General features: G+C 45.4%; 2 protein-coding genes and 1 long non-coding RNA gene across 5 annotated transcripts; 2 read left to right on the top strand and 1 right to left on the bottom strand.

Moving 5' to 3' along the window:
• Positions 1 to 8,661: 8,661 nt before the first annotated feature.
• On the top strand, positions 8,662 to 10,441 carry LOC139532450 (uncharacterized). Its single transcript, XM_071330037.1, has 4 exons — positions 8,662 to 9,654; positions 9,747 to 9,929; positions 10,030 to 10,181; positions 10,307 to 10,441. Exons 1-4 carry the CDS (start codon positions 9,321 to 9,323, stop codon positions 10,310 to 10,312), a joined length of 675 nt encoding a protein of 224 aa, XP_071186138.1. The 5' UTR covers positions 8,662 to 9,320; the 3' UTR covers positions 10,313 to 10,441.
• LOC139532451 (uncharacterized) lies at positions 9,745 to 11,202 on the bottom strand. The gene is made up of 4 exons (XR_011666576.1): positions 11,117 to 11,202; positions 10,229 to 10,496; positions 9,981 to 10,122; positions 9,745 to 9,871 (listed from the first exon to the last, which is right to left on the bottom strand). It is a non-coding gene; the product is annotated as an uncharacterized lncRNA (long non-coding RNA).
• A 2,526-nt stretch (positions 11,203 to 13,728) lies between these two features.
• On the top strand, positions 13,729 to 25,425 carry LOC139532447 (protein Son). Of its 3 annotated transcripts, XR_011666575.1 has the most exons (14): positions 13,729 to 14,166; positions 15,427 to 15,485; positions 15,630 to 15,794; positions 16,179 to 17,777; positions 17,922 to 18,331; positions 18,518 to 18,652; positions 19,361 to 19,666; positions 20,718 to 20,828; positions 20,907 to 21,023; positions 23,149 to 23,240; positions 23,859 to 24,006; positions 24,148 to 24,213; positions 24,318 to 24,433; positions 24,548 to 25,425. XR_011666575.1 is itself a non-coding variant. In XM_071330033.1 (13 exons), the coding sequence occupies exons 1-13, from the start codon at positions 14,084 to 14,086 to the stop codon at positions 24,728 to 24,730; spliced, it is 3,498 nt and encodes a 1,165-aa protein (XP_071186134.1). In that variant the 5' UTR covers positions 13,729 to 14,083; the 3' UTR covers positions 24,731 to 25,425. The 3 variants fall into 3 exon arrangements, 2 of the variants coding, with proteins under 2 accessions (XP_071186134.1, XP_071186135.1); XM_071330033.1 differs by lacking the exon at positions 23,149 to 23,240; XM_071330034.1 differs by lacking the exons at positions 24,148 to 24,213; positions 24,318 to 24,433; positions 24,548 to 25,425 and having other exon boundaries at positions 23,149 to 23,912.
• The last annotated feature ends 10 nt before the right edge of the window (positions 25,426 to 25,435 follow it).

Here is a 25,435-nt window from a genome sequence, read left to right as displayed (position 1 = left end):
AAATGTGGCAAAACCGAAACAGTCCTATCTGGTGCAATGAACACAAAGACAGAAGACAACCACCCACAAACCCCAACACAAAACAAGCTACCTAAATATGGTTCCCAATCAGAGACAATGACGAACACCTGCCTCTGATTGAGAACCATATCAGGCCATACATAGAAACGGACAAACTAGACACACAACATAGAATGCCCACCCAGCTCACGTCCTGACCAACACTAAAACAAGGAAAACACAAAAGAACTATGGTCAGAACGTGACAGTACCCCCCCCCCATTTCTGATGTCCATCCAGTTTGATTTCTATTTGTAACTGTGCTATTTCACAAAAGTTCCGAACCTATATACATTTTACAGATCCCGTATGCTTTACATTGTTTATCTTGTTATTAGTCCCATCCTTCAGCTCCATTCAACCCCTCCCATCTATCTCTCAACATCATCCATTTCGGATTTCTATTTGCCATATATTTTTCAACTGTGCTGTGATGCTTCACAAAATAATTGAACATTCCTATTCTCATAGCTTCTACATATTGTAAATTAAAAATATACATTTTTGCTAAAATAATTATTATATTATTGATTGATTGACTATGGATTTTCAAATCACCCAGTATTGCCATCTGCAGCGTTAGTTCTAGGCAAATGTTGCAATTCTTCAGCCATTCCTGGATCTGTGACCAAAAACGAGCTACATATGGACAATACTAAAATAAATGATCTAATGACTCTGCCTCCTCACAGCAGAATCTGCAGAGCTGGGAAGATTGTATCCCCCAAATATGTAACATTCTATTAGTTGCAAGAATTTTGTATAGTAATTTAATAGAAAAATTCGAAGTTTTGAATCCGGCGTTGTTTTGCATATCAATTCATAAACCATGTGCCATGGAATGTGTACATCGAAAATCTCTTCCCAACTGTTTTGCAATTTATATGACACAGCTGTCAGTTTTTTGGTCCTTAAATGAAATTGGTATATGTTTTTATTTATCACACTTTTCTTTAACCATTTATGTTCTTTAATACAGGGCCGACATACAAGTGTAACGGCAGCCTTCCTCCTCTTCATCTGAAGAGGAGGTGTAGCAGGGATCGGACCAAGACGCAGCGTAGTTCGTGTTCAACATGTTTAATAAAAAGACGATAACGTGAACACTACACAAATACAAAATAACAAATGTGGCAAAACCGAAACAGTCCTATCTGGTGCAATGAACACAAAGACAGAAGACAACCACCCACAAACCCCAACACAAAACAAGCTACCTAAATATGGTTCCCAATCAGAGACAATGACGAACACCTGCCTCTGATTGAGAACCATATCAGGCCATACATAGAAACGGACAAACTAGACACACAACATAGAATGCCCACCCAGCTCACGTCCTGACCAACACTAAAACAAGGAAAACACAAAAGAACTATGGTCAGAACGTGACAGTACCCCCCCCCCCCCCCCCCCCCACAAGGTGCGGACTTTGACCGCACAACCTAAACCTATAGGGGAGGGTCTGGGTGGGCATCTGTCCGCGGTGGCGGCTCTGGCGCTGGACGTGGACCCCACTCCACCATTGTCTTTGTCCACCTCTTTTGCGTCCTTTGAGTGGCGACCCTCGCCGCCGACCTTGGCCTAGGAACCCTTACAAAGGGCCCTACTGGACTGAGGAGCGCCTCTGGACTGAGGGGCGCCTCATGACTGAGGAAACTCCTCCGGACTGAGGGACAGCTCCAGACTGAGAGGTAGCTCATGACTGAGGGGTAGCTCATGACTAAGGGGTAGCTCATGACTGAGGGGTAGCTCATGACTGAGGGGTAGCTCATGACTGAGGGGTAGCTCAGGACTGAGGGGTAGCTCAGGACTGAGAGGTAGCTACGGACTGAAGGGCAGCTCCGGACTAAGGACAGCTCCGGACTGAATGGCAGCTCCAGACTGAAGGGCAGCTCTGGTGGCTCCTGACTGGCGGGCGGCTCTAGCGGCTCAGGACAGACGTGCGGCTCTAGCGGCTCAGGACAGACGGGCGGCTCAGATGGCGCTGGACAGACGGACGGCTCAGATGGCGCTGGGCAGACGGGCAGCTCAGACCACGCTGGGCAGACGGGCAGCTCAGACGGTGCTGGGCAGACGGGCAGCTTAGACGGCGCTGGGCAGACGGGCAGCGCAGGCGGCGCTGGGCAGACGGCAGACTCTGGCCTGCTGAGGCGCACAGTAGGCCTGGTGCGTGGTGCCGGAACTGGTAGTACCGGGCTAAGGACACGCACCTCAAGGCTAGTGCGGGGAGCAGCAACAGGGCATACAGGGTTCTGGAGACGCACAGGAGGCTTGGTGCGTGGTGCCGGAACTGGTGGTACCGGGCTGGAGACACGCACCACAGGGCGAGTGCGTGGAGGAGGAACAGGGCTCTGAAGACGCACAGGGAAGCCTGGTGCGTGGTGTAGGCACTGGTGGTACTGGGCTGGTGCGAGGAGGTGGCACCGAATATACCGGACCGTGAAGGCGTACTGGAGCTCTTGAGCACCGAGCCTGCCCAACCTTACCTGGTTGAATACTCCCCTTAGCCCGGCCAGTGCGGTGAGGTGGAATAACCCGCACTGGGCTGGGCTGTGCTGGCGAACGGGGGACACCATGCGTAAGGCTGGTGCCATGTACACCGGCCCAAGGAGACGCACTGGAGACCAGATGCGTTGAGCCGGCTTCATGGCACCTGTCTCAATGCCCACTCTAGCCCGGCCGATACGAGGAGCTGGGATGTACCTCACCGGGCTATGCACGCGTACAGGAGACACCGTGCGCTCTTCCGCATAACACAGTGTCTGCCCGTACTCTCGCTCTCCACGGTAAGCCCGGGAAGTTGGCGCAGGTCTCCTACCTGACTTCGCCACACTCCCCTTTAGCCTCCTCCCAAGAAATGTTTGGGGCTGCCTCTCTGGCTTCCAGCCACGCTTCCGTGCTGCCTCCTCATACCACCGCCTCTCGGCTTTAGCTGCCTCCAGCTCTTCACGAGAGCGGCGATATTCTCCAGCTTTAGCCCAGGGTCCCTTACCGTCCAGAATTTCCTCCCATGTCCAGGAGTCCTGTGTACTAGGCCGCTGCTGCTGCTGTCCCTTACCACGCTGCTTGGTCCGGTTTTGGTGGGTGGTTCTGTAATGGCAGCCTTCCTCCACTTCGTCTGAAGAGGAGGTGTAGCAGGGATCGGACCAAGACGCAGCGTAGTTCGTGTTCAACATGTTTAATAAAAGACGATAACGTGAACACTACACAAGTAAAAAATAACAAATGTGGCAAAAACCGAAACAGTCCTATCTGGTGCAATGAACACAAAGACAGAAGACAACCACCCACAAACCCCAACACAAAACAAGCTACCTAAATATGGTTCCCAATCAGAGACAATGACTAACACCTGCCTCTGATTGAGAACCATATCAGGCCATACATAGAAACGGACAAACTAGACACACAACATAGAATGCCCACCCAGCTCACGTCCTGACCAACACTAAAACAAGGAAAACACAAAAGAACTATGGTCAGAACGTTACAACAAGTTCCTTACTTTTTTCCCCTTCTACTTGCCTCTTCCATTTTTGTGGTAATGCTGCAATTAATTGGTTGTAATTTTGGGTAGAGTAGACATTTCCATATGTCTGTGTTAGCTGCATGTGTGACATAACTCCACCAGTCCTATTTATGATATCATTCACTAAAAGTATACAATTTTTAAACATTTCTTCGATAAATACAGTTTTTTTTATCAATTAGTATATTTGAATTTAACCACAATATTTGTTGTACTATTTGTTCCGTCCTTTCAGGTGGATTAAACTGAAATTGCAACCAACCTTCTAAGGCTTGTTTAAAAAATAAAGATATTTTGGAGATTATTTCCTTTTCAAACAACCGAAAGTGAGCAGGTGTAATCTGAATAAAGGGGAAAAGGCCCTTCTTGAATATAGGATGAGACATTCGTACCAATTGACTAGAGAACCAGTTTGGATTTAAGTATAACTTTTGTATGACTGATGCCTTTAGTGAGAGGTCTAATGCTTTAATATTTAATAATTTCTGCCCCCCGAATTCATATTCGTTATATAAATAGGCCCTTTTAATTTTATCTGGCTTGCCGTTCCAAATAAAATTGAATATTTTTTGTTCCATAAGCAAATAGGTAAACTGTGATATAACTAAAGAGTTAATCAGGGTGATTTTTCCACAAATAGACAGGTATTTTCCTTTCCATGGTAGCAAGATCTTATCTATTTTTGCAAACTTTCTATAAACATTTATTGGAGTGAGATCATTTCTTTCTTTTGGGATTTGTATACCGAGTATGTCCACATCTCCGTCAGACCATTTAATTGGTAAACTACATGGTAATGTAAAATGTGAATTTTTTAGTGATCCAATACGTAATATGGTACATTTATCATAATTTGGTTTTAATCCAGAGAGGATAGCAAAAGTATCTAGATCCTCTAAGAGGCCGTGGAGAGACTCTAATTGTGGTTTTAAAAGAAAATATGAATCATCAGCGTACAATGACACCTTAGTTTTTAAGCCACGGATTTCTAATCCCTTAATATTATTGTTTGATATAATCTTAACAGCTAACATTTCAATGGCAATAATAAATAGATATGCCGATAGTGGACAACCTTGTTTCACTCCTCTAGATAGTTTAAAACGTTCTGAGATATAGCCATTATTTACTATTTTACACCTAGGGTTACTATACATAACTTTAACCTATTTTATAAGAGATTCCCCAAAATTGAAATATTCTAGGCATTTATATATAAACTCCAGTCGTACTTTATCAAAAGCCTTTTCAAAATCAGCTATGAAAACCAGGCCTGGTGTCCCCGATATTTCATAGTGTTCTATTGTTTCCAGTACTTGTCTTATATTATCTCCAATGTATCATCCATGTAAAAAACCTGTCTGATTAGGATGAATAATATCTGACAATACTTTTTTAATTCTATGCGCCAAGCATTTTGCTAGGATTTTTGCATCACAACACTGAAGGTCTCCAATTTTTTTAATGGACTGGATCTTTATATATACCACTTGGGTCCTGTTTCAGTAATAATGATATCAGACCTTCTTGTTGCGTGTCTGATAATCTAACATTTATATAGGAGTGGTTAAAACAAGCTAATAATGGTCCTTTGAATATATCAAAAAATGTTTTGTATACTTCCACTGGTATGCCATCCAGCCCTGGAGTTTTCCCATCCTTAAAGGCCCCAATTGCATCAAGCAGTTCCTCCTCTGTAATTTGGCCTTCACATGAGTCTTTCTGTACAGATGTTAATTTTACATTATTATTAGGAAAAAAATCCATACAATAAGTTTCAGTTAGTGGAGATGGAGGAGCCTGAAACGAAAACATATTCTTAAAGTACTTTACTTCCTCTTTCAAAATATCATTTGGTGAATCATGCGTGACTCCATCATTTGTAACAAGTTTTAATACATTTCTTTTGGTAGCATTTCTATATTGAAGATTGAAAAAGAATTTGGTGCATTTTTCCCCATATTTCATCCAGTTCGCTTTATTTTTATAATATATTACACTGGATCTTTCTTGAATAAGTTCCTCCATTTCTTTTTGTTTTTCCTCTAACTTATTCTGTGCCTCTATGGTACCGTTTTTATTGCTGTCTAACTGTACTGTTAGTCCTTCAATTTCCTTTGTTAATATGGACTCTTTTGATCTAAATTGCTTTTGTTTTATAGATGAGTAGTGAATTGCATTGCCTCTAAAGGCACATTTAAAAGTGTCCCATACAATAAGGGGATCTGCTGTACCTATGTTATGTCTGAAAAAGTCAGTTATAAATTCTTCTGTCCTAGTTCTAAACAAGTTATCATCTAGTAGGCTTTGATGAAATTTCCAATATCCTCGCCCACGTGGAAATAAGAGTAATATATATGCCAATTATGTGATGATCCGATCGCATTCTGTCCCCTATCAACACTTTTTAAACTTTTGGTGCCAGAGAGAATGGCATAAGAAAGTAGTCAAGACGACTAGCTCACTAGGTCAGGGTATTTAAGTCTATATATATATACACTAATTCCAGTATATCCATGACATTCATGATTTCCTGAAGTGCCTGAGGGTGATAGTTTGTAGTGTGATTTCCTTTCCGGTCCATAGAGGTATTTAAGACTGTATTAAAATCTCCCACCATAATAATAGAGTCTAGTGTTGCTTGTAGAGTTGATAAATTCTTATATATATTTTCAAAGAAGCTTGGATCATCATTATTCGGACTGTATGGGTTAATAAGCCATATCTGTTTATTGTCCAATAACATATTTAAAAGAATCCATCTAACTTGAGGATCTGTTTGGACAATTTGCACATTTGGATCAAAATTATTGTTAATTAAAACCATCCCCCCTTTTGAATTTCTTTGCCCATGGGAGAAATATATTTCGCCCCCCCAGTTCTTTTTCCACAAAACTTCATCTAAAACTGTTGAATGGGTTTCCTGTAAACAATAGATATTATATTCCTTCTCTTTTAGCCAGGTAAATACTGATTGTCTTTTCTTATTATCTGCTAGGCCATTACAATTGTAACTGGCTATACTTATTTCACCACTTACCATAATGAGACACAACTTTCAATTATTTTTATCAAAATATATGTTTGTAAACGTACCATTAAAAAGTAACACGATGATTGAGTGTCTATATAGCTGTACCATGATATTTGCATTTCTACTAAGTAAACCTCCAATTGGTCCCTACTATTCCACCCGCTAAAAGCCCTCCTCATCCCGAGTTGGGTTGTCATCCCAATGCCCGGCAGACCACCCTCGACCCCCTGTATCCCATAGCCCATAACCGACTGGGATCCATCCTTTGAAAAGAGCACACAGTGCCATTTACCGAATTGAAGTAGATTAACTGCCAAATGCATTTCCATCGCCCTCACCTCGATTTGTATTATATATAGCTGTGGATCATCCTCTATTGTCCCTAACATCTTTTACTCCTTCACAACAGTTGTGGGATACACACATACACCCACACACACTCAACCCTTACCCCCACACAACCATAAGCTCACTTTCTCAACAATTGCACCAACCCAGAGCCCAACTCAAGATAGGTCTTGATTTACAAATGCACTTGCAGTTGCAGCTGCATGAGAAGGCCTGCAAGACCGCGCAAAAAAATGGGCAAAAATTGAGAGATTTTATTTACCATTGTCACATCCTAGATGATGGAGGTCAAATGTACACCTTTTCCCTGAAACACCCACAATACGGTCACCCGTATTGACCATATTCCCAAGCATCTCCATGCAGTCCGACTTTGATTTTGTGCCACTAGGGTCACAATAATATACCCCCTCTCTGAATGTCCGAGTGTGACCCCCTCCCCATGGGTTACTGCAGCTAGTGTTGCCAGCACTGCCACTGCCTGGGTGGGGGCACCCCACCGGAATCCCCACCGGCTAGGTACAAGGTCGTCAAGGTTCTCATTAGCAGCTTTGAGATTTTCCTTGTGTAGTATGCTCTCCCTTTAGGGGGCTTTGGCTTTGCAGGACCAACCCTGCCAAGCAGGCTCAGAATCTTGAGGGGGCAGTGCTGCTCTTGGTCTCTGACCTCATTTTGGCTGCATACAGACCGCTTACAGCAGGCACATAAAACAGTTAGGGACTTCTCCTTAGTATCTGGGTCATTCAGGTGGGTGTCTAGGGTATAGGGTCATGGACCGTACCATTAAAATAGGATCATAAATAAATAATTAGATATAATTTATTTAAAAAATGTTGTTCCCCATGATAGGACAATAACTCAAATGTATCATTTATTTTAAAACTGTTCCACCATGATAGGACAATAAATAAATAAGACATATAATTCATTATAAAAGTATATCCATCATCTGAACAACATTGAAAGCTCTCTCATACCCCGGCTCACAGTAATACATTGGCTCTGGGATATGCAACTATTTCACTCACTCAACTTTCCAAACATAACAAATAAAAAATAAACACACATCACACCATCCACACATACTGTGCCTTCTGTTTACTTAGTTTCTATCTTCACTATGTTGAATTAGTGCTTGTGTGTTCAATTAGTTATATGTGAAGATATACAGTATAGAAAAGCTATATTTTTTATTGTATTGTTACAATCCATAACCGGGCTAGAATTGTGTTTATTTTCCTCATCTATGAGAACTTTGTAATTTTTAAAATAACCATGGAGTAGTCTTTGTGTCTCTGAACAACTGGTTATCAATATATAGTTTATCAACGACGAGAGCTACTCGTTTCGCTTTGAATCTATTTTCTTTGAAAATTGGAAACAGAACTTTACGCCGTTCTGCAATTTCCTTCGGAAACTGATCATTCATGCCAATTTTGGTCGTTTACATTGTTGCTCCTGGCTTTGTCAAGTAAGAATCTGAAAGTTTTGAATGTTTCTTTTTTTTTTTTTACAGATGAGATTCCTCAAATTGAGAATAACTGAAATATTACAGTATAGGCTGCTTATGCAAAATTACTACATTTCACTATATCAATGGACTGTAACGTTGGACTTATTCTTGACATTGATTTTGCTCTTGTGAACTTTGTTAGAATAAATTCTTATCATGTTAGATTATTTTTCTGGCACAGTGGTTAATAATTGTACCAATAGGGCAGCGGTTCCTTCTCTATGTATGTTCTTATCTGATCAAAATAAGCCATGCCTTGTATAACAAGGTCAAAGTTCAAGGGCAGTGTGTTTGTGGGCTGGTATGCATGCATGTAGGGTGTGCGTGCCCATGTGCAGTTGTGTGCCCGTGTGCATCAGTATGTTAATTTTTGCAAGTGTGTGTATGTATGAATCTGACCCTGCCTCCCCCCACTTTTGCTCTAGATTATAATATTTACTGATTGTATGATGTGTCCCCCCAGGTCTACATGCTGCCCCACTGAGGGATCATGTAGTGTCATCCCCTAGAGGTAGGCTTCAGGATCGCAAGGTCCTGGTTCTGCCCCGGAGCGTCCCAGTGGAGGAGCGCAGACAGGGAACAGAGCCCTCCAGACGCTTCATCATGGAGCTGAACACCGGCCTCGTCAAGGAACACGTCAGTGAGATGGACAGGAGAGTGGCACCAAGTACAGGGCTTTGAAATGTTACATTATCCAGAAATTGTATATATCTTTTACATTTTGGGTTTTATATACTGTCTTTCTCCCCTGGACACAGTAAGCACAGGTTTTCTAGCAGTCCTACAGACATTAGCTTTGGAAGCTAAGGCTTGCTGAAAACAGTGTAACTGATATGGGTGAAAACAGTGTAACAGCTATGGCTGAAAACAGTGTAACTGATATGGGTGAAAACAGTGTAACAGCTATGGGTGAAAACAGTGTTAAAGATATGGGTGAAAACAGTGTTAAAGATATGGGTGAAAACAGTGTAACTGATATTGCTGAAAACAGTGTAACAGATATTGTGTCTGTATATTTCTCTCTCTCTCTAGTGTCCGTTCCTCCCTCTGTTGATGAGTTCAGACAGGGAACCGAGAAATCCCAGAAGACTCTGGTGGACATCAGGAGCGGACGCATCATCAAACCTGTCGGAGAGATGGAGAGAAGCATGATAATGACTCCTCAGGGTGAGAGAGTGTGTGTTTATGTGTGTATTTGTAATAGAGAGAGAATATACTAAAATGTTCTTGAGCACTTAACCCATGTATTTTCAATCCAGAGCCTATGGAGGTCCCAGTCCAGAGGAGAGTGGGAGGATGGGTGAGGGCTGATGTTCTGCCCGGGAGTCTCCCAGTGGAGGAACGCAGACAGGGAACAGAGCCCTCCAGACGCTTCCTCATGGACCTGAACACCGGCCTCGTCAAGGAACACGTCAGTGAGATGGACAGGAGAGTGGCACCAGGTACATGGCTTTGAAATGTTACATTATCCAGAAATTTGATTTCTTTTTTACATTTTGGGTTTTATATATTGTCTTTCTCCCCTGCTCATCTCCTCTCCAGTGTACACTCCTTCCTCTGTGGATGAGTTCAGACAGGGAACCGAGAACTCCCAGAAAACTCTGGTGGACATCAAGAGCGGACACATCATCAGGCCTGTTGGAGAGATGGAGAGAAGCAATAAACAGATACCTCAGGATGAGACAGATTCCAAAGTACAACAGAAGTTTTTCTTGTTGATATACACTAAATATATATATACCTATATATATTCATATCCATATCTAAAAGCCTGTCCACTTGAATTGCTTATTCAGTGGCCCTCTCCTTCTCCCTGTAGATGTGAGGCTGGTCGAGGATGAGGTCCGGAGCGTCCCAGTGGAGGAACGTAGACAGGGAACAGAGCTCTCCAGACGATTCATTATGAACCTGAACACCGGCCTCGTCAAGGAACATATCAGCGAGATGGACAGGAGAGTGGCACCAGGTACAGGGCTTTGAAATGTTAAATTTTTCTGAAATTGTAATCTCTAAAAAAGGAAATAACTATTGGAAGAAGTATTTAGGGTTATATACACTGTGTGTACAAAACATTAAGAACACCTTCCTAATATTGAGTTGCACCCCCCCTTTTTCCCTCAGTACAGTCTCAATTCGTTGGGACATGGACTCTACAAGGTGTTAAAAGCATCCCACAGGGATCCTGGCCAATGTTGACTCCAATGCTTCCCACAGTTGTGTCAAGTTGGCTGGATTTCCTTTGGGTGGTGGACCATTGTTGATACACACAGGAAACTGTTGAGCATGAAAAACCCAGCAGCATTGCAGTTCTTGACACAAACTGGTGCGCCTGGCACATACTACCATACCCCGTTCAAAGGCACTTAAATATTTTGTCTTGCCAATTCACACTGAATGGCACACATACACAACCCATGTCTTAATTGTCTCAAGACTTTAAAATCCTTCTTTAACCTGTCTCCTCCTCTTCATCTAAGCTGATTGAAGTGGATTTAACAAAGGACATCAGTAAGGGATCATAGCTTTCACCTGGGTTCATCTGGTCAGTCTATGTCATGGTAAGGTGTTCATAATGTTTTGTACACTCAGTGTATATTCTCTTTCTCTCTCTCCAGTGTACACTCCTTACTCTGTGGATGAGTTCAGACAGGGAACCGAGAACTCCCAGAAAACTCTGGTGGACATCAGGAGTGGACGCATCATTAGGCCGGTTGGAGAGATGGAGAGAAGCACGAAACTGACACCTCAGGGTGAGAGAGTGTTTGTGTGTACAGTATGTGTGTGTGTGTGAGAACAGGGCTCCGGGGAGCCGAGCGGAAATGGAGGAAAACTCGCCTCCCTGCGGACCTGGCATCCTTTCACTCCCTCCTCTCTACATTCTCCTCTTCTGTCTCTGCTGTTAAAGCCACTTTCTACCACTCTAAATTCCAAGCATCTGCCTCTAACCCTAGGAAGCTCTTTGCCACCTTCTCCTCCCTCCTGAATCCTCCTCCCCCTCCTCCCCCCTCTCTGCGGATGACTTCGTCAACCATTTTGAAAAGAAGGTCGACGACATCCGATCCTCGTTTGCTAAGTCAAACGACACCGCTGGTTCTGCTCACACTGCCCTACCCTGTGCTTTGACCTCTTTCTCCCCTCTCTCTCCAGATGAAATCTCGCGTCTTGTGACGGCCGGCCGCCCAACAGCCTGCCCGCTTGACCCTATCCCCTCCTCTCTTCTCCAGACCATTTCCGGAGACCTTCTCCCTTACCTCACCTCGCTCATCAACTCATCCTTGACCGCTGGCTACGTCCCTTCCGTCTTCAAGAGAGCGAGAGTTGCACCCCTTCTGAAAAAACCTACACTCGATCCCTCCGATGTCAACAACTACAGACCAGTATCCCTTCTTTCTTTTCTCTCCAAAACTCTTGAACGTGCCGTCCTTGGCCAGCTCTCCTGCTATCTCTCTCAGAATGACCTTCTTGATCCAAATCAGTCAGGTTTCAAGACTAGTCATTCAACTGAGACTGCTCTTCTCTGTGTCACGGAGGCGCTCCGCACTGCTAAAGCTAACTCTCTCTCCTCTGCTCTCATCCTTCTAGACCTATCGGTTGCCTTTGATACTGTGAACCATCAGATCCTCCTCCCCACCCTCTCCGAGCTGGGCATCTCCGGCGCGGCCCACGCTTGGATTGCGTCCTACCTGACAGGTCGCTCCTACCAGGTGGCGTGGCGAGAATCTGTCTCCGCACCACGTGCTCTCACCACTGGTGTCCCCCAGGGCTCTGTTCTAGGCCCTCTCTTATTCTCGCTATACACCAAGTCACTTGGCTCTGTCATATCCTCACATGGTCTCTCCTATCATTGCTATGCAGACGACACACAATTAATCTTCTCCTTTCCCCCCTCTGATAACCAGGTGGCGAATCGCATCTCTGCATGTCTGGCAGACATATCAGTGTGGATGACGGATCACCACCTCATGCTGAACCTCGGCAAGACGGAGCTGCTCTTCCTCCCGGGGAAGGACTGCCCGTTCCATGATCTCGCCATCACGGTTGACAACTCCATTGTGTCCTCCTCCCAGAGTGCTAAGAACCATGGCGTGATCCTGGACAACACCCTGTCGTTCTCAACTCACATCAAGGCGGTGACCCGTTCCTGTAGGTTCATGCTCTACAACATTCGCAGAGTACGACCCTGCCTCACACAGGAAGCGGCGCAAGTCCTAATCCAGGCACTTGTCATCTCCCGTCTGGATTACTGCAACTCGCTGTTGGCTGGGCTCCCTGCCTGTGCCATTAAACCCCTACAACTCATCCAGAACGCCGCAGCCCGTCTGGTGTTCAACCTTCCCAAGTTCTCTCACGTCACCCCGCTCCTCCGCTCTCTCCACTGGCTTCCAGTTGAAGCTCGCATCCGCTACAAGACCATGGTGCTTGCCTACGGAGCTGTGAGGGGAACGGCACCTCCGTACCTTCAGGCTCTGATCAGGCCCTACACCCAAACAAGGGCACTGCGTTCATCCACCTCTGGCCTGCTCGCCTCCCTACCTCTGAGGAAGTACAGTTCCCGCTCAGCCCAGTCAAAACTGTTCGCTGCTCTGGCACCCCAATGGTGGAACAAACTCCCTCACGACGCCAGGTCAGCGGAGTCAATCACCACCTTCCGGAGACACCTGAAACCCCACCTCTTTAAGGAATACCTAGGATAGGATAAAGTAATCCTTCTAACCCCCCCCTCCCCCTTAAAAGAGTTAGATGCACTATTGTAAAGTGGTTGTTCCACTGGATATCATAAGGTGAATGCACCAATTTGTAAGTCGCTCTGGATAAGAGCGTTACAATGCACTATGAAAGGGACTGGTCACTCGATGGCAAGTTGCAACATACATTGAAGGCAACAAAACCTGATGGAGACTAACACAATAGGAAAGTTAAATTACCCCCCCCCCCATCTTTTAAAAAAATATACCCATTCTACACATTCTGTTTCCATGCAGTAATCCTGTGAACCATAAAACATCTGCATCCTGTTTGTATTAAGTTGTATGTCCTCCCTTCTTAAAATAAAAACGGAGCATTTTACATGGTGTGAAAACAGCTGGAGATGTGTTCTGCCTGAAGCTGTTTCAATGATGCTTCAGCAACAGGTCCAAAGACTTCCCCTACTCCAACTGTCTGAATATTGTTTGAATAGTATATACTGTATAATGAAATCAAAAAGAAATTAACTGGAACCAACTGATCCAAGCCGTATAATCCACGTTTATGAATCAGACACTCCTGTATGGCAGGTAGTCATAAATAATAAAATAGGATAGACTACTATCTACTGCCTGCCTATATCAACAAAAAGACTTCGGGAAATCAATTAGCTTGAGGAAAACTACAAAAGTGAGACCACTAGATAAACGAAGTGCTTCACTACACCGACAGCTTATAACAGACAGAGGCAAAGACAGTACGCACCCAAACATTAACAACTTTTTCAGTCTGTCGATGTGAGGTGGGTTGCAACCAACGTCCGGTGTCGGTCTGTGCTGCTACACATGCGCTGAACGGACGCCGCGGAAAACACATTGGTGGCTGTAGACATTGAGGGATTACTAAAGACATGGCGGCCAACATCGAGCAAATTTTTCGCGATTTCGTAGTAAATAAGATAAAAGAAATTGAAGATGAGAGTCAAGATATCATGTAAATATGTTTTTATACAGCCTACATTACTGGCATGAATGGTTTGTTCGGGCAATTTGAGAAATGTATGATTTTCTGTGCTGGCCTAACGTTACAAGGTTAGCTAGCTTGCGTGTCCGGCAGTACAAAGTGTGCAAGGCAGGCAGTTGCTGTGGCTACAACGTATTTAGCTAGCTAACTACCTGACTAGTAACACGGTAGTCTCATGGGTTGGTTCTTGCAAAGATTATTATACTGTGGTTATTGGGTTCAAGCAAACCAAGTAACTAACGTGGCACCAGGTACAGGGCCGGTACAGGGCTTGTTCGCACTACGCACCTTCCTAACTAGCTAATCATGCTAAATTTGGATTGCTAACAAGCCAACGTTAGCAGTTTACCAGGACGCGATCTCTTTGCTAGAACTCCCCCAAAACGTTGGTTTGACAGAGTCACAGTGTGCAAAGGCAATACACATAATTTACACACACACATTCTGGATTATCCGGATGTTTAATGTAGTTAGCTATGTCAAAAGCAATGCCGGGGACTTAGTTATGCATTTGAGTTTTCACGTTACACAGTCACGTTCTAATTTGAGGTTAACGCTAAATAACTAACAGTAGCTAGCTAAATTACCTCGCAGGGTGGGTATAATTTGTGGAATGTTCCAACAGGAATCTGTTACAAAAACGGCGTAAAGTACAAGGTTGCCAACAAACAACGCATACAAAGTAGAATTATAAATTCACCTAGCTAACTAGCTGCCGAATAGGCATCAACCCACCATGTAGCGTATTCTTAACGTTTGTCCATAGGCTAACAGAGTGAAGACAGACATTTTTCGGAATAAACGTGTTGAGTGACAAACTTAATGAAATAGCCCACTCCCTACCCGGTATCTTATTCTGCCGCTACACAACTTTGTATGCGTTGTTGACAACCTTGTTATTTACGAAGTTTCTAGAACAGATTCCTGTTGGAACGTTCCACAAATTATACCCACCCCTACCTCGCATGTCAAATCACATTTAATTTTAATTTTTCGCATGCAACGAATACAACAGATGTAGACCTTACAGTGAAATGCATACTTACAAGCCCTGTCAGTTATTATGTAGACCACGTTAATCATTCAAGCTCATGCATACTTATAGATATTGTCCATTCGTTGTGTCCAGTGTCATGTTGTTAAAAACCAAGACCACTACTGATAAGAAAGTGAGTGAACCTACTGTAAGTTCAAGTACAGGTGTCATCTCATACCTGCATTCTCTCTAAGTCTGACAGATGAAGGCCATCCCAATGGTAAAACTGCAGATGGGATCAACAACACACAAGGTCAGTAACACAAGGGCTGTATCTCAATAGTCCAAAGTGATATTCTCTCGCCTCCTTTCCTTTATTTGCACTGATACTACAGTTTTGATCAGGTGAAAGCATCTATTTCAAATGAAATTGTAATGTACTGCATTATTTATGCAGATAAAGATGGTGTAGCCAATAAGGAAGAGGGTGCTGTCCCACAAAAGAAACACAAGAAGCACAAGAAGCACAAGAAACACAAAAGCAAAAAGAAGAAACGTAAGGAAGAGAAAGAGAGCGGTTCAGAATCAGCAGCAGACTCTGATGGAGACAAGGCAAAGACTGGTAAGTAGTCTCAATATACTACTATGCATAACAGCAGTGGTGGACCTTTTCAGTTTGATGTTAATAATCAGCAGACTACTTAAAGGTCCATTATGTAGCTTTGTGCACGACGCAATTCACATTGACAGATATAGAATTCACATTTCATTCTCATTGAACGCAAGTTTGATGGTAGATCTGTTTACGTCATTTTACAAAGTTTTTGGTTATTGAAAATATATTTCACAGCAGTTTAGCTAGATGGTACAGTGATTCTCTACACAATTTTGCTTTTTGTCACAAACAGAATTTTTAGCAACCAGGTAATGTCAATTTCTACATATTGCACCATTGAATCAAATGTCATGATGATTCATTTAAAAAATATTGTCATTCATTCCACAGGGGAAGAGGATGATGGGAGATCCAAGCGGCATAAACGACATTCTGGGAAGAAGAAGAAAAAAAAGCAGAAGAAAGATGGTGACAAGTCCAACAGCTCATCTGGGTCGGAGTCCGAGTCGAAGCCTCAGCCTGGGAACAAGGAGAGCAAACCTCAGGATCTGCCTGATATCATCCCTAAACTAGAGGAGAAGTGTCCGGAAAAGTCCTCCAGACGCTCGCGGTCTCGTTCAGGCAAGCGCAGGTCCAGATCCAGGGACAGGAGAGGGAGATCCAGATCGAGGTCCGGTAGAAGACGTGGCGGACACACGCGTTCCAGATCACGGCACCGGAGGTCCGGGTCACATTCTCGAAGGTCTGGGTCTGCCAGGAGAGGCAGGAGAACCCGGTCAAGGTCCCTCGTGATCTTGAAGAAAGACAGACGGTCTAGATCGAGATCCAGAAGGCGATCGAAATCTAAGACGAGATCTCAGTCGAAACACCGAGAGATGATTTCAGGATCTCCCTCTCCGTCCAGAAACGACAAATCAAAATCCAGGTCTGCCTCAAGAGACAGCCAATCAGCCGAGAAGGATCCCTCTGTGGCCCTGGCTAAAGATGAGTCCGCTGTGAAAGACGAAAATGTAATGGTTCCAATCGATCCGGCAGCCCTAGCTTCCGAAAGCAGCATTGAGGGTGTTGTTAATATGGCCGCCGCCACTGGAGGAGGGTGGAAGCCGATACCCTTCTTAGGGGACAGCAGTAAGGGAGAGCCAGCCGTTTCCTCCCAGCCCTTAGAATGTCTGACGTCTCCACAGAAGTGTCCTATTCCTCCTGAGCTGCCTTCAGGTGAGCAGCATGAGGCCTCCACTGACCACCAGTCAACGTCAGCATCTGATCCCAACCTCAGCGGCCAGCCAACTGGTGAGCCAGGGGAATCGGATGGACCTGTTACTTCAGAAACCTTGGATGGCTCTGTAGATTCCTTACCCCCCAAAATGGATGCTGATGGAGGGGACAAGGTGACACCTCAGGGTGAAGAGCTGCCTGCCTCACCTCAACCTAAACCACAGCCAACATCTGGAGAGGCAGAGACGACAGAGAAGGAAGGAGAATCTTCAAAGTCCAGGTCTCCTTCAACGAAGAAAAAGTCAAGGTCAAAGTCTCCTGGTCAGAAGAAACGCTCTGATGCAAAGTCCTCCAAGAAGAGGAGGTCCAGAACCAAGTCTCCAGGGAGGAAAAGGAAATCAAGGTCCTCGTCGCCAAGCCGCAAGAGGAAGTCCAGGACGCCGTCTCGGAGGAAGAGGTCTCGCTCAAAGTCCGGGACGAGAAAGAAGAAATCACGGTCCAAATCCAGAACGCGGAACAAGCGCTCAAAGTCTAGGTCGCCGAAAAGGAAATGGTCCAAGTCACGATCTCCTGCTCGGAGGTCAAAGAGATCGAGGTCACGCTCCGGTTCGCGGCGGAGGGGTAGGGGTGCATTCGGCAGCCACCAGCTGAGCCAGAGGGACCGCTGGAAGCGTGAGCCAAGCCACTCCCCAGTCCTCATTCTCCGCAAGAAGAGGTCTCCGGCACGCACCAACCGCGACACCAGCAAAAGCCCGCCACGACTCACAGAGCTGGGTAAGCATGTCACAATTTTTTGGAGAATGATCAATGTATTTGAATTGAATAACTTTATTTTCCCCAATGGTAACTTGACAAAAACACCGGTGTACAGTAAGTCTCAATGCAAGTTTGTGATGTGTTCCTCATCCCTCCTCACAGATAAAGACCAGTTACTGGAGATTGCTAAGGCTAATGCAGCCGCCATGTGTGCCAAGGCCGGGATACCCATCCCAGAGAGCCTGCGGCCCAAAGCAGTCCTCCAGCTGCCTTTACCCAACCCCATGTCCTTCTCCATGCCCATGAATATGAACATGCCCATGAACATGTCTATGAACATGCCTATGAGCATGACCATGAATGCAGCTATGGCTAGCATGACAGCTGCCACAATGACTGCTGCCCTGGCCAGTATGGGATCTATGGCCTCCATGCACCAGATGGCCCCGCTCCCCAGCATCACCAACAAGCCCCCGCCAGGTCCCCCCCAGCCCAACATGGCCACCATCGAGGATGTGAAGAGGAAGGTGGCCAAGCAGGCAAACAGCATCAGCATCAAGGAGTTCACTGACGTAAGTGCTCTTCAATGTCATCATGATGACAATCATGTAATAATATGCTTTGGAGAAGATTTTGCATTTGTCCTGGTGCAAAATGTAGTCCTGCACCCGTTTCATAATAAAACACAAATCTTAGACATGAAATTGTATGGTAATGGAAATACTGACCCTCTAGCTGTGTCCTGTGTGTTTCTGTAGAAGTGTAAGAAGATTGTGGAGAAGGGAGGGGAGCTGGCCCTCGCTGAACCCCGTGTATCTGACGACGAGGACGACGGCAAACCGTTTGGACGAGCCGCCCTGAGGGAGGTCAAGGGCATCTCCTTCAGCCTCAATGTAAGAACATGGAACACACACACACACACACACACACACACACACACACACACACACAGCATCGACATGTCTCTCATGAATATACAGTACATTCTGAGCTTAAACATTTCCTTATTAATAAAAAATGTATCGAGGCAGTTTGAAGCGATATTTCATTTTCAGAACATGGTTACTGTTTGAACATAGTTAAAGACTAGTTACTGTTTAGATACTATGTGGGACTGAAGAGATGTGCCTAACTGGGTGAATGGTTGAAGTGAACTGCAGTATGCTGTCTGTTTTGCCCTGGGCTGATGTTAAGAGCTGTTTCCATTGCTGCCACAACATTTTACAACATAACATACTGTTTTTCCTATTGAGCCAACATAGGCGATGGGCAAAGCAGACAGCAAGCCTCCTTGGGCCCAGAACCAAACCAGGTAGATTTATACTCTTTTGCACTTTCCCACAAACTTCCATCCCAAGGAGACCTCAGTCATGTGAGTGAAGTTTGCTGGTTGAAGTGCACTGGAGATAAATCCCTCTGATTGAGACTGGGCCCAATAACTGCTATGATAACCAGCCATTCCTCTTCAACCATTCCCCTTGTTGAAACACACCTCTTTGTCTTTTTATATTTTTTTCCTCCCATTTTTTTAACAGTAACCCCCCCACCCCCCACCGCCCCTCCTACTCCTGTGCTGCCCCTCCTCCCTCCTCCTCTCTCAGAACGCGTCGGTGCGTCCATCGCCGGCGTTGGCAGTTCGGAGCGAGGCGGCGTTCGCCAAGGAGTTCCCCGTGTCGTCGGGCTCCCAGCACAGGAAGAAGGAGGGCGACGGGGGAGGGGCTTACGGAGAGTGGGTGACCGTCGACAAGAAGGCGGAAAAGGCCAAGGTGGCGGCGACCAAGGCATTGGCAACGGCTGCCAAGGAAACATCGCCTGGGGATGCGCCTTTGTCTGCGGTGTCCGTGGCAACGGAGGAGCCGGCGGTCGTCAAGGAGAGTGATAGTGTGTTCCCGGAGCCGCCGCTACAGGTGGGATACGGAGGGGAGGGGGAGGAGGGAGTAAGGTGACACTAAGAGAGACGAAGATGTTTTAGGGGAGTCGTCGTGAAAGAGGGAGGAGGGAGAGAAAGTGAGTTGAGATATTATGCATTTCAAAATCATACGCGTTAAAAAGATATGATTTATTTTGGGGTTTTAGTTTTAACCCAGTGTTTTACCACGTTTAGTGGTTTGGATCAGTGGTTTCTGAAATGGTAGGTCACTGCTGATTTCTATTGGGATGTAGTTTGAGACCAGGTTCTTTGGTTACACACAGTAGCTAGAAACATTGGTGTGGTTGATTTGAAAATAGAAAAGTCCAAAAGCCTTAGGTGGGTTGTCATGCCCAGCAGGATGAAAAAGATTTGAGAACCACTGGTTTAGATGGTATGGTGAGTTTAGTTAGAATGCCATACCTGTGCTCCTCATCTGAGCCTATAGCTGCATTGACTGGGTTTAGCTGGAATAGCTGTTTCTGAGGGCGGCATGTAAAACACTGACCCTCCTCCCCCACCAGTTCCAAATTGAATGTACAATCAAGGGCATCATTTGACCTCTCAAATCTCAGAGCAATACCATTTAATAATCTGACTCCCAGGCGATGACAAGTGGTTTAGAATTGAGTTACCGATTAGTCATCAATCGTCAGATGGGCAGACCAATGAGAAGTCGGGTGACGTCATCCGTGACCTTGCTGTTAATTTGTGCTAATTTTGTATTTGATGCAACTGTTATTAAACAAAGCTGGCTGAAATTCCACAGGTTGCGTTTTATTTTTTGGGGGGGGTGTACAACTGTACTAATACTGACAACTCTTAAAAATACAAATACTGACGACTACGTAGATGTAAGTAGTTTCATATAACAACTGATCTAGGTCTCATGGAATAAGTCTAGATTTCTTTCTTGTATGGTGAATGGATTTTCCTTATTCGTGTTATCGGCTGTTCACTGGTGTATGTATGTGTGTGTAGTATTGTGTTTTTGTGTGAATGACTGGGGTGTGTGTGTGTGGTGCTGACTCCTGTGTCTCCCCCTCTAGCCTGTAGACATCACCCAGGCAGTCGGTGAGAGGATGAAGGCCCAGAAGCGTCTGGCCGAGAACCCGTACGACGTCAGCGCCATCTGCATGCTCAGCCGTGCTCAGGAACAGGTAAACAGGCGTTCGTAGAAGCATAATGTACGCTCTTTCCACCTCCTTTCTCACACACTAAACCTTCCTCTCTGTTAGGTGGATGCATGGGCCCAGTCCAACACCATCCCTGGACTGTTTACAGGTTCTACTGGAGCAACGGTGCTCAGCTCAGAGGAGCTGTCCAACAGCGGACCACAGGCCTGGATCAAGAAGGTACCGTCCACTGTCTTACCTGTCCTCACCCCAAACATACCACCCCACTACCCTACAGGTGTCTGCATCGCCCATGCCCACTGGTGTACCCACTTCACAAGCCTTCCTCAGCCTGCTCCCTAATCACCACCCAGCCCTAGTCAAATAACTGAATGGCTGTACGCATAGAGCCAGAGACATATACTGTATTTAGTTTGATACATGTTCTGTTGATGTAGAACAAACTGGGTTAGAATGGAGTAGTTCCACTGTTATTCAGTGGAATCCAGGTCAGATGTAAGGGCCCCGAAACGTGGGGTCCACTGCTACCATGGCAACCCTTGTCAGCGCTAACGTACATCGTTTACTGATGTGTGTGTGTGAGAGCATCTGTTGTCTGTATTGTGTGTTTCTGTCTGCGTCAGAAAAGATGCTCTGACGGTAAAGGAAGCCTCTTGTTTATGTTGACTCAGCCTGATATTTGCACTGCAGTCTAACAGTGGTAACATGATGAACCCAGACTTTAATCTTTAATCTGACATACAGAGATGAACAAAAATCTCCCTGCACTTCCATCACCCCCCACCCCTCCCCGCAACACACACACATTCTGACTAATTACATTTCCTGTGAAGTGCATACACCATGTTAAGGGTAGCGATGCAGATTCCTTACATGTGACATTCTTACCAAAGCAGGTGCAAATGCAGTACTGACACCCGGCTACTAGTGGTGCGCTGGTCTGACACCCGGCTACTAGTGGTGCGCTGGTCTGACACCCGGCTACTAGTGGTGCTCTGGTCTGACACCCGGCTACTAGTGGTGCTCTGGTCTGACACCCGGCTACTAGTGGTGCTCTGGTCTGACACCCGGCTACTAGTGGTGCTCTGGTCTGTCCACTAGAGTCCCCCTCGGAGTCGGAATAGGGGCTTGGAGAATGAGGGAGGGAGGGAGGGGAGGAAGAGGAGAGCTGGAAGTAAGTCTGCAGACCCCAGAACCCCCCCCTTGTCCTCTAGCACCCCAGGGCAAGGCAGAGATTATGGGTCCGTCTCGGTAGTCTAAAGATGCTTCCTCGTCTCTTTCCTTGGATTCACACTGATCTCAGAACAGGGGAAAGGGAAAAGCACTATTCTTTCACTTATCCTGCCTTTTCCTGCCTCTGTCTGTGGACCCCGTCTGGACCCTCCTACCCTGTAGTGTTTCTAAAGTGGGCTGTTTGAAGCCAGTGGGTGTAACTGTACCCCAAGCCTCCCTGAGCTCTGTAAACACACAGAGGCAGGGCGCTACTGTTACTGTTTTAAATGACACATCCTGAGGAATCTCTCTCTCAGGTTGGTTACACATTGTCACATCATTTAGCTATAGAGAGAGTGATGGATCTGCTGAGTTCATTCTTCATTTAACATGACACATCCTTCACATGCAGATGCCATGGACATATGCTGTGGACATGTTCAGAGACATGATATAGGGATGAGAGTGCATTGATCATACTAATGTTAGTGACATGCATTTTGCTCGCATTTCAGCAGCTGACATTGATTTACAGCACGTTAGCATTACAGCAGCTGACATTGATTTACAGCACGCTAGCATTACCAGCATATGGACTGTGATGTTTGTGTGGTTGTTGGGTGCCCCTAGCAACCAGTCCTGGTGCATTCTGTTTCCCAGTAGATGACCAGGGTCTAGTTTTAGACCAGTCAGTGGTCTCCAACCCTAGTCCAGACAGTGCAGGATTTTGTTCCATCCCAACATAGAGTCGTATAGGTTAGGGCTATAACAAAAACCTGCACACTAGCTCCAGGACCACAATTGGAGACCACTGCCTGAGGGAGATCTCTGTTCTGAGGGACCTAGGCTAGTTACAGGTGTCCATGGACATGCCTGTGCTCTTTCCCTTGCCCTGGGGGAGGCTGCGGTCAGAAGTTGCTCCTAGTCACAGATCTAGGATCAGCTTCCCTTCCGCAAATCCTAACTCCAAGCTGACCTAGGTGTCTAGGGGCAACTTCCTCCCAGTCCTTGGGGCAGCCTGAGAAAGGGGGTCGATAAGAGGGGTCTGGATTGGAGCAGAGGGAGAGAGGTGTGGGTTCACAGGGGTGACCTGTGAACTTTCACCTCTCTGTGTATTGGACACTTGTTTCAGGGTCAGTCCTTGTAGCTGTCCTTGTTGCCATGGCCACAGTCAGGCCCCCCTCTCATTTCCTGTCTGATGCTGGGCCGGTGATGAGGGGCTAGGTACGTACACCACACAGCGCCTTACTATACATCTTGTGTAACCGTGTGTGTGAGACAGAAAGAAATGAGGTGTCAAGGCACAGCGCCCTCTTATTTACCTACATGTGGTATAATGTGTGAAGAAATAAGTCTCTCGGCTGTGTCTTGAGTTTCACCACAGAATTGATTTCATTTCATCTGTACTCTTAATGTGTTTTGAAGTTTCTCTAGTAATGTTCTCTCAAACGCACGATTTTCAAAAGCTGCCACCACAGATAGTTATTTCTAGTGTTTCACATAGGGGTAGAGGTTACTACAGACAGAGTAACACACACACACACACACACCGTTAACTGTTATCCAGAGGCATGTGAGTTGTCCTGAAGGTAGTCTCTAACTCAAGTCTGACTGTGACAGTGGTGTGACTGGATGAGAGACAGAGTGAGTGGATTAGGTGGTTGAGATGTTTTCAAGGTGGAAACTAATTATCTGCTTTTGCCTCTGCCTCTTCCTCTCCCCTCCCTCTTCACTCTCTCGCTCTCCCTCTTCTCTTCCTCCTCACTCCATGGTTCTCTTCTGTTATTCTCCTCTCTTTCTCCCTCTCTTCCTCCCTTCTCTCCTGCCACTCTCTCTCTGTAGGACCAGTTCTTGCGAGCAGCCCCGGTGTCGGGAGGAGTAGGGGAGTTTCTCATGAGGAAGATGGGATGGCGGACAGGGGAGGGGCTAGGGCGACACCGCGAGGGCACTGTCGAGCCAATCATCATCGACTTCAAGACCGACCGCAAAGGTGAAATGAAGTGACCCATGCTTTCCACCAAAGCATTATGCACAGCGATATTATTCCAGAAGGCTATTAAGGATGTTTAATAATGTGTGTTATTGATGATGCTTAATAATGTGTGATTGATGATTAATAATGTGACCGTAGGTCTGGTGGCTGAGGGAGAGAAGACTCAGAAGTCGGGCGGTATGGTTGTGATGAAGGATCTACTGGGTGAGTCTCACTCAATTTACCAATATTGCATTTTTTTTTTTAAGTGCTATACAATCAATCAATTAGAATTGATTTGATGAATGTATTGACCGTCTGCCCCCCAGGTAAGCACCCAGTGTCTGCTCTGATGGAGATGTGTAACAAGAAGAAGTGGATTCCTCCAGAGTTTGTTATGGTGACCCACAGTGGCCCAGACCACCGCAAGAACTTCCTTTTCAAGGTGTGGATACGTGCTATAAGCCTGTGTGTTTGCATGGGTTTGTTTATTAGTTTATGGATGACTTTGTCAGATGGTTTGTGTTATAACCTTTCCTCCTCTCTCGCTGTACCCCAGGTGGTGGTAAATGGTCAAGACTTCCAGCCTGCGTCAGCCAGTCCCAATAAGAAGCATGCCAAAGCCATGGCTGCTACGGTGGCTCTGCAGGCCATGGGAGAGGTGGCAGGGGACACAGGGCTTTATACAGGGCCTGTGTTCACCACTGCTACCACTGGACCACTGTTCTCCTCCAACGTCTAACACACATAGTGAAACACACTCAGACTGAGATACAGCGCTCGCACACACAGGAGAAAAATGACTTGAGTCGCAGACCCTTCTGGCTGACAATGACATAGAATTTGAAGTCACCTGCCAGGGAACGATGATTTGTATTGGAATGTCCGCTCTTCAAGTCTTATTCTATGTTTTGGGCCTACACACCACAAGCATTCAGAAGAGCCGTATCTGCTGCCTAATGGTCAACACTAGGAGATAGTGTTACTCTGTAAGCAAAAGAAACTTACTGATATTTTAAAACGGTTCTGTAACTCTGTTTTTTTTTTTATCCTACTTTGAATGTTTATCTTATGTGTTGAAGCTCAAATGACCAAGAAACTGTTCATAGTGTTAATGCATTTGGGAGAATTTGAAAAACCCCACCATTCTCATGACTAAATCGTCAATATCAAATGTTACCCATTTGGAACATAAATTTTCAAAGTGATTCACACTTGATAGTTCTGTCTCATTTTGGACAGATTAATTTACTACTGTCTAGGTTGAGCTTTCTCAGTCCGCTTTTGTTGGTAGCGTTATTTACAAGGTCTGTATAAAAACAAATGTAACGTGTTAGCTGAAAGCGAAGAGATGCGGGTAACCGTAGGAGTTATGGTCTGGAATACCAAAATAAAAATGTGTTTTTATCTGATTAATTAGATGATACAATCCTTTGACTGTGTGCAT

Source organism: Salvelinus alpinus, chromosome 10, assembly GCF_045679555.1.
Source record: "Salvelinus alpinus chromosome 10, SLU_Salpinus.1, whole genome shotgun sequence".
Classification (NCBI taxonomy): Eukaryota; Metazoa; Chordata; class Actinopteri; order Salmoniformes; family Salmonidae; genus Salvelinus; species Salvelinus alpinus.
The sequence above is the reverse complement of the archived record's forward strand: the minus strand, read 5'-3'. Positions and strand labels throughout refer to the sequence as shown.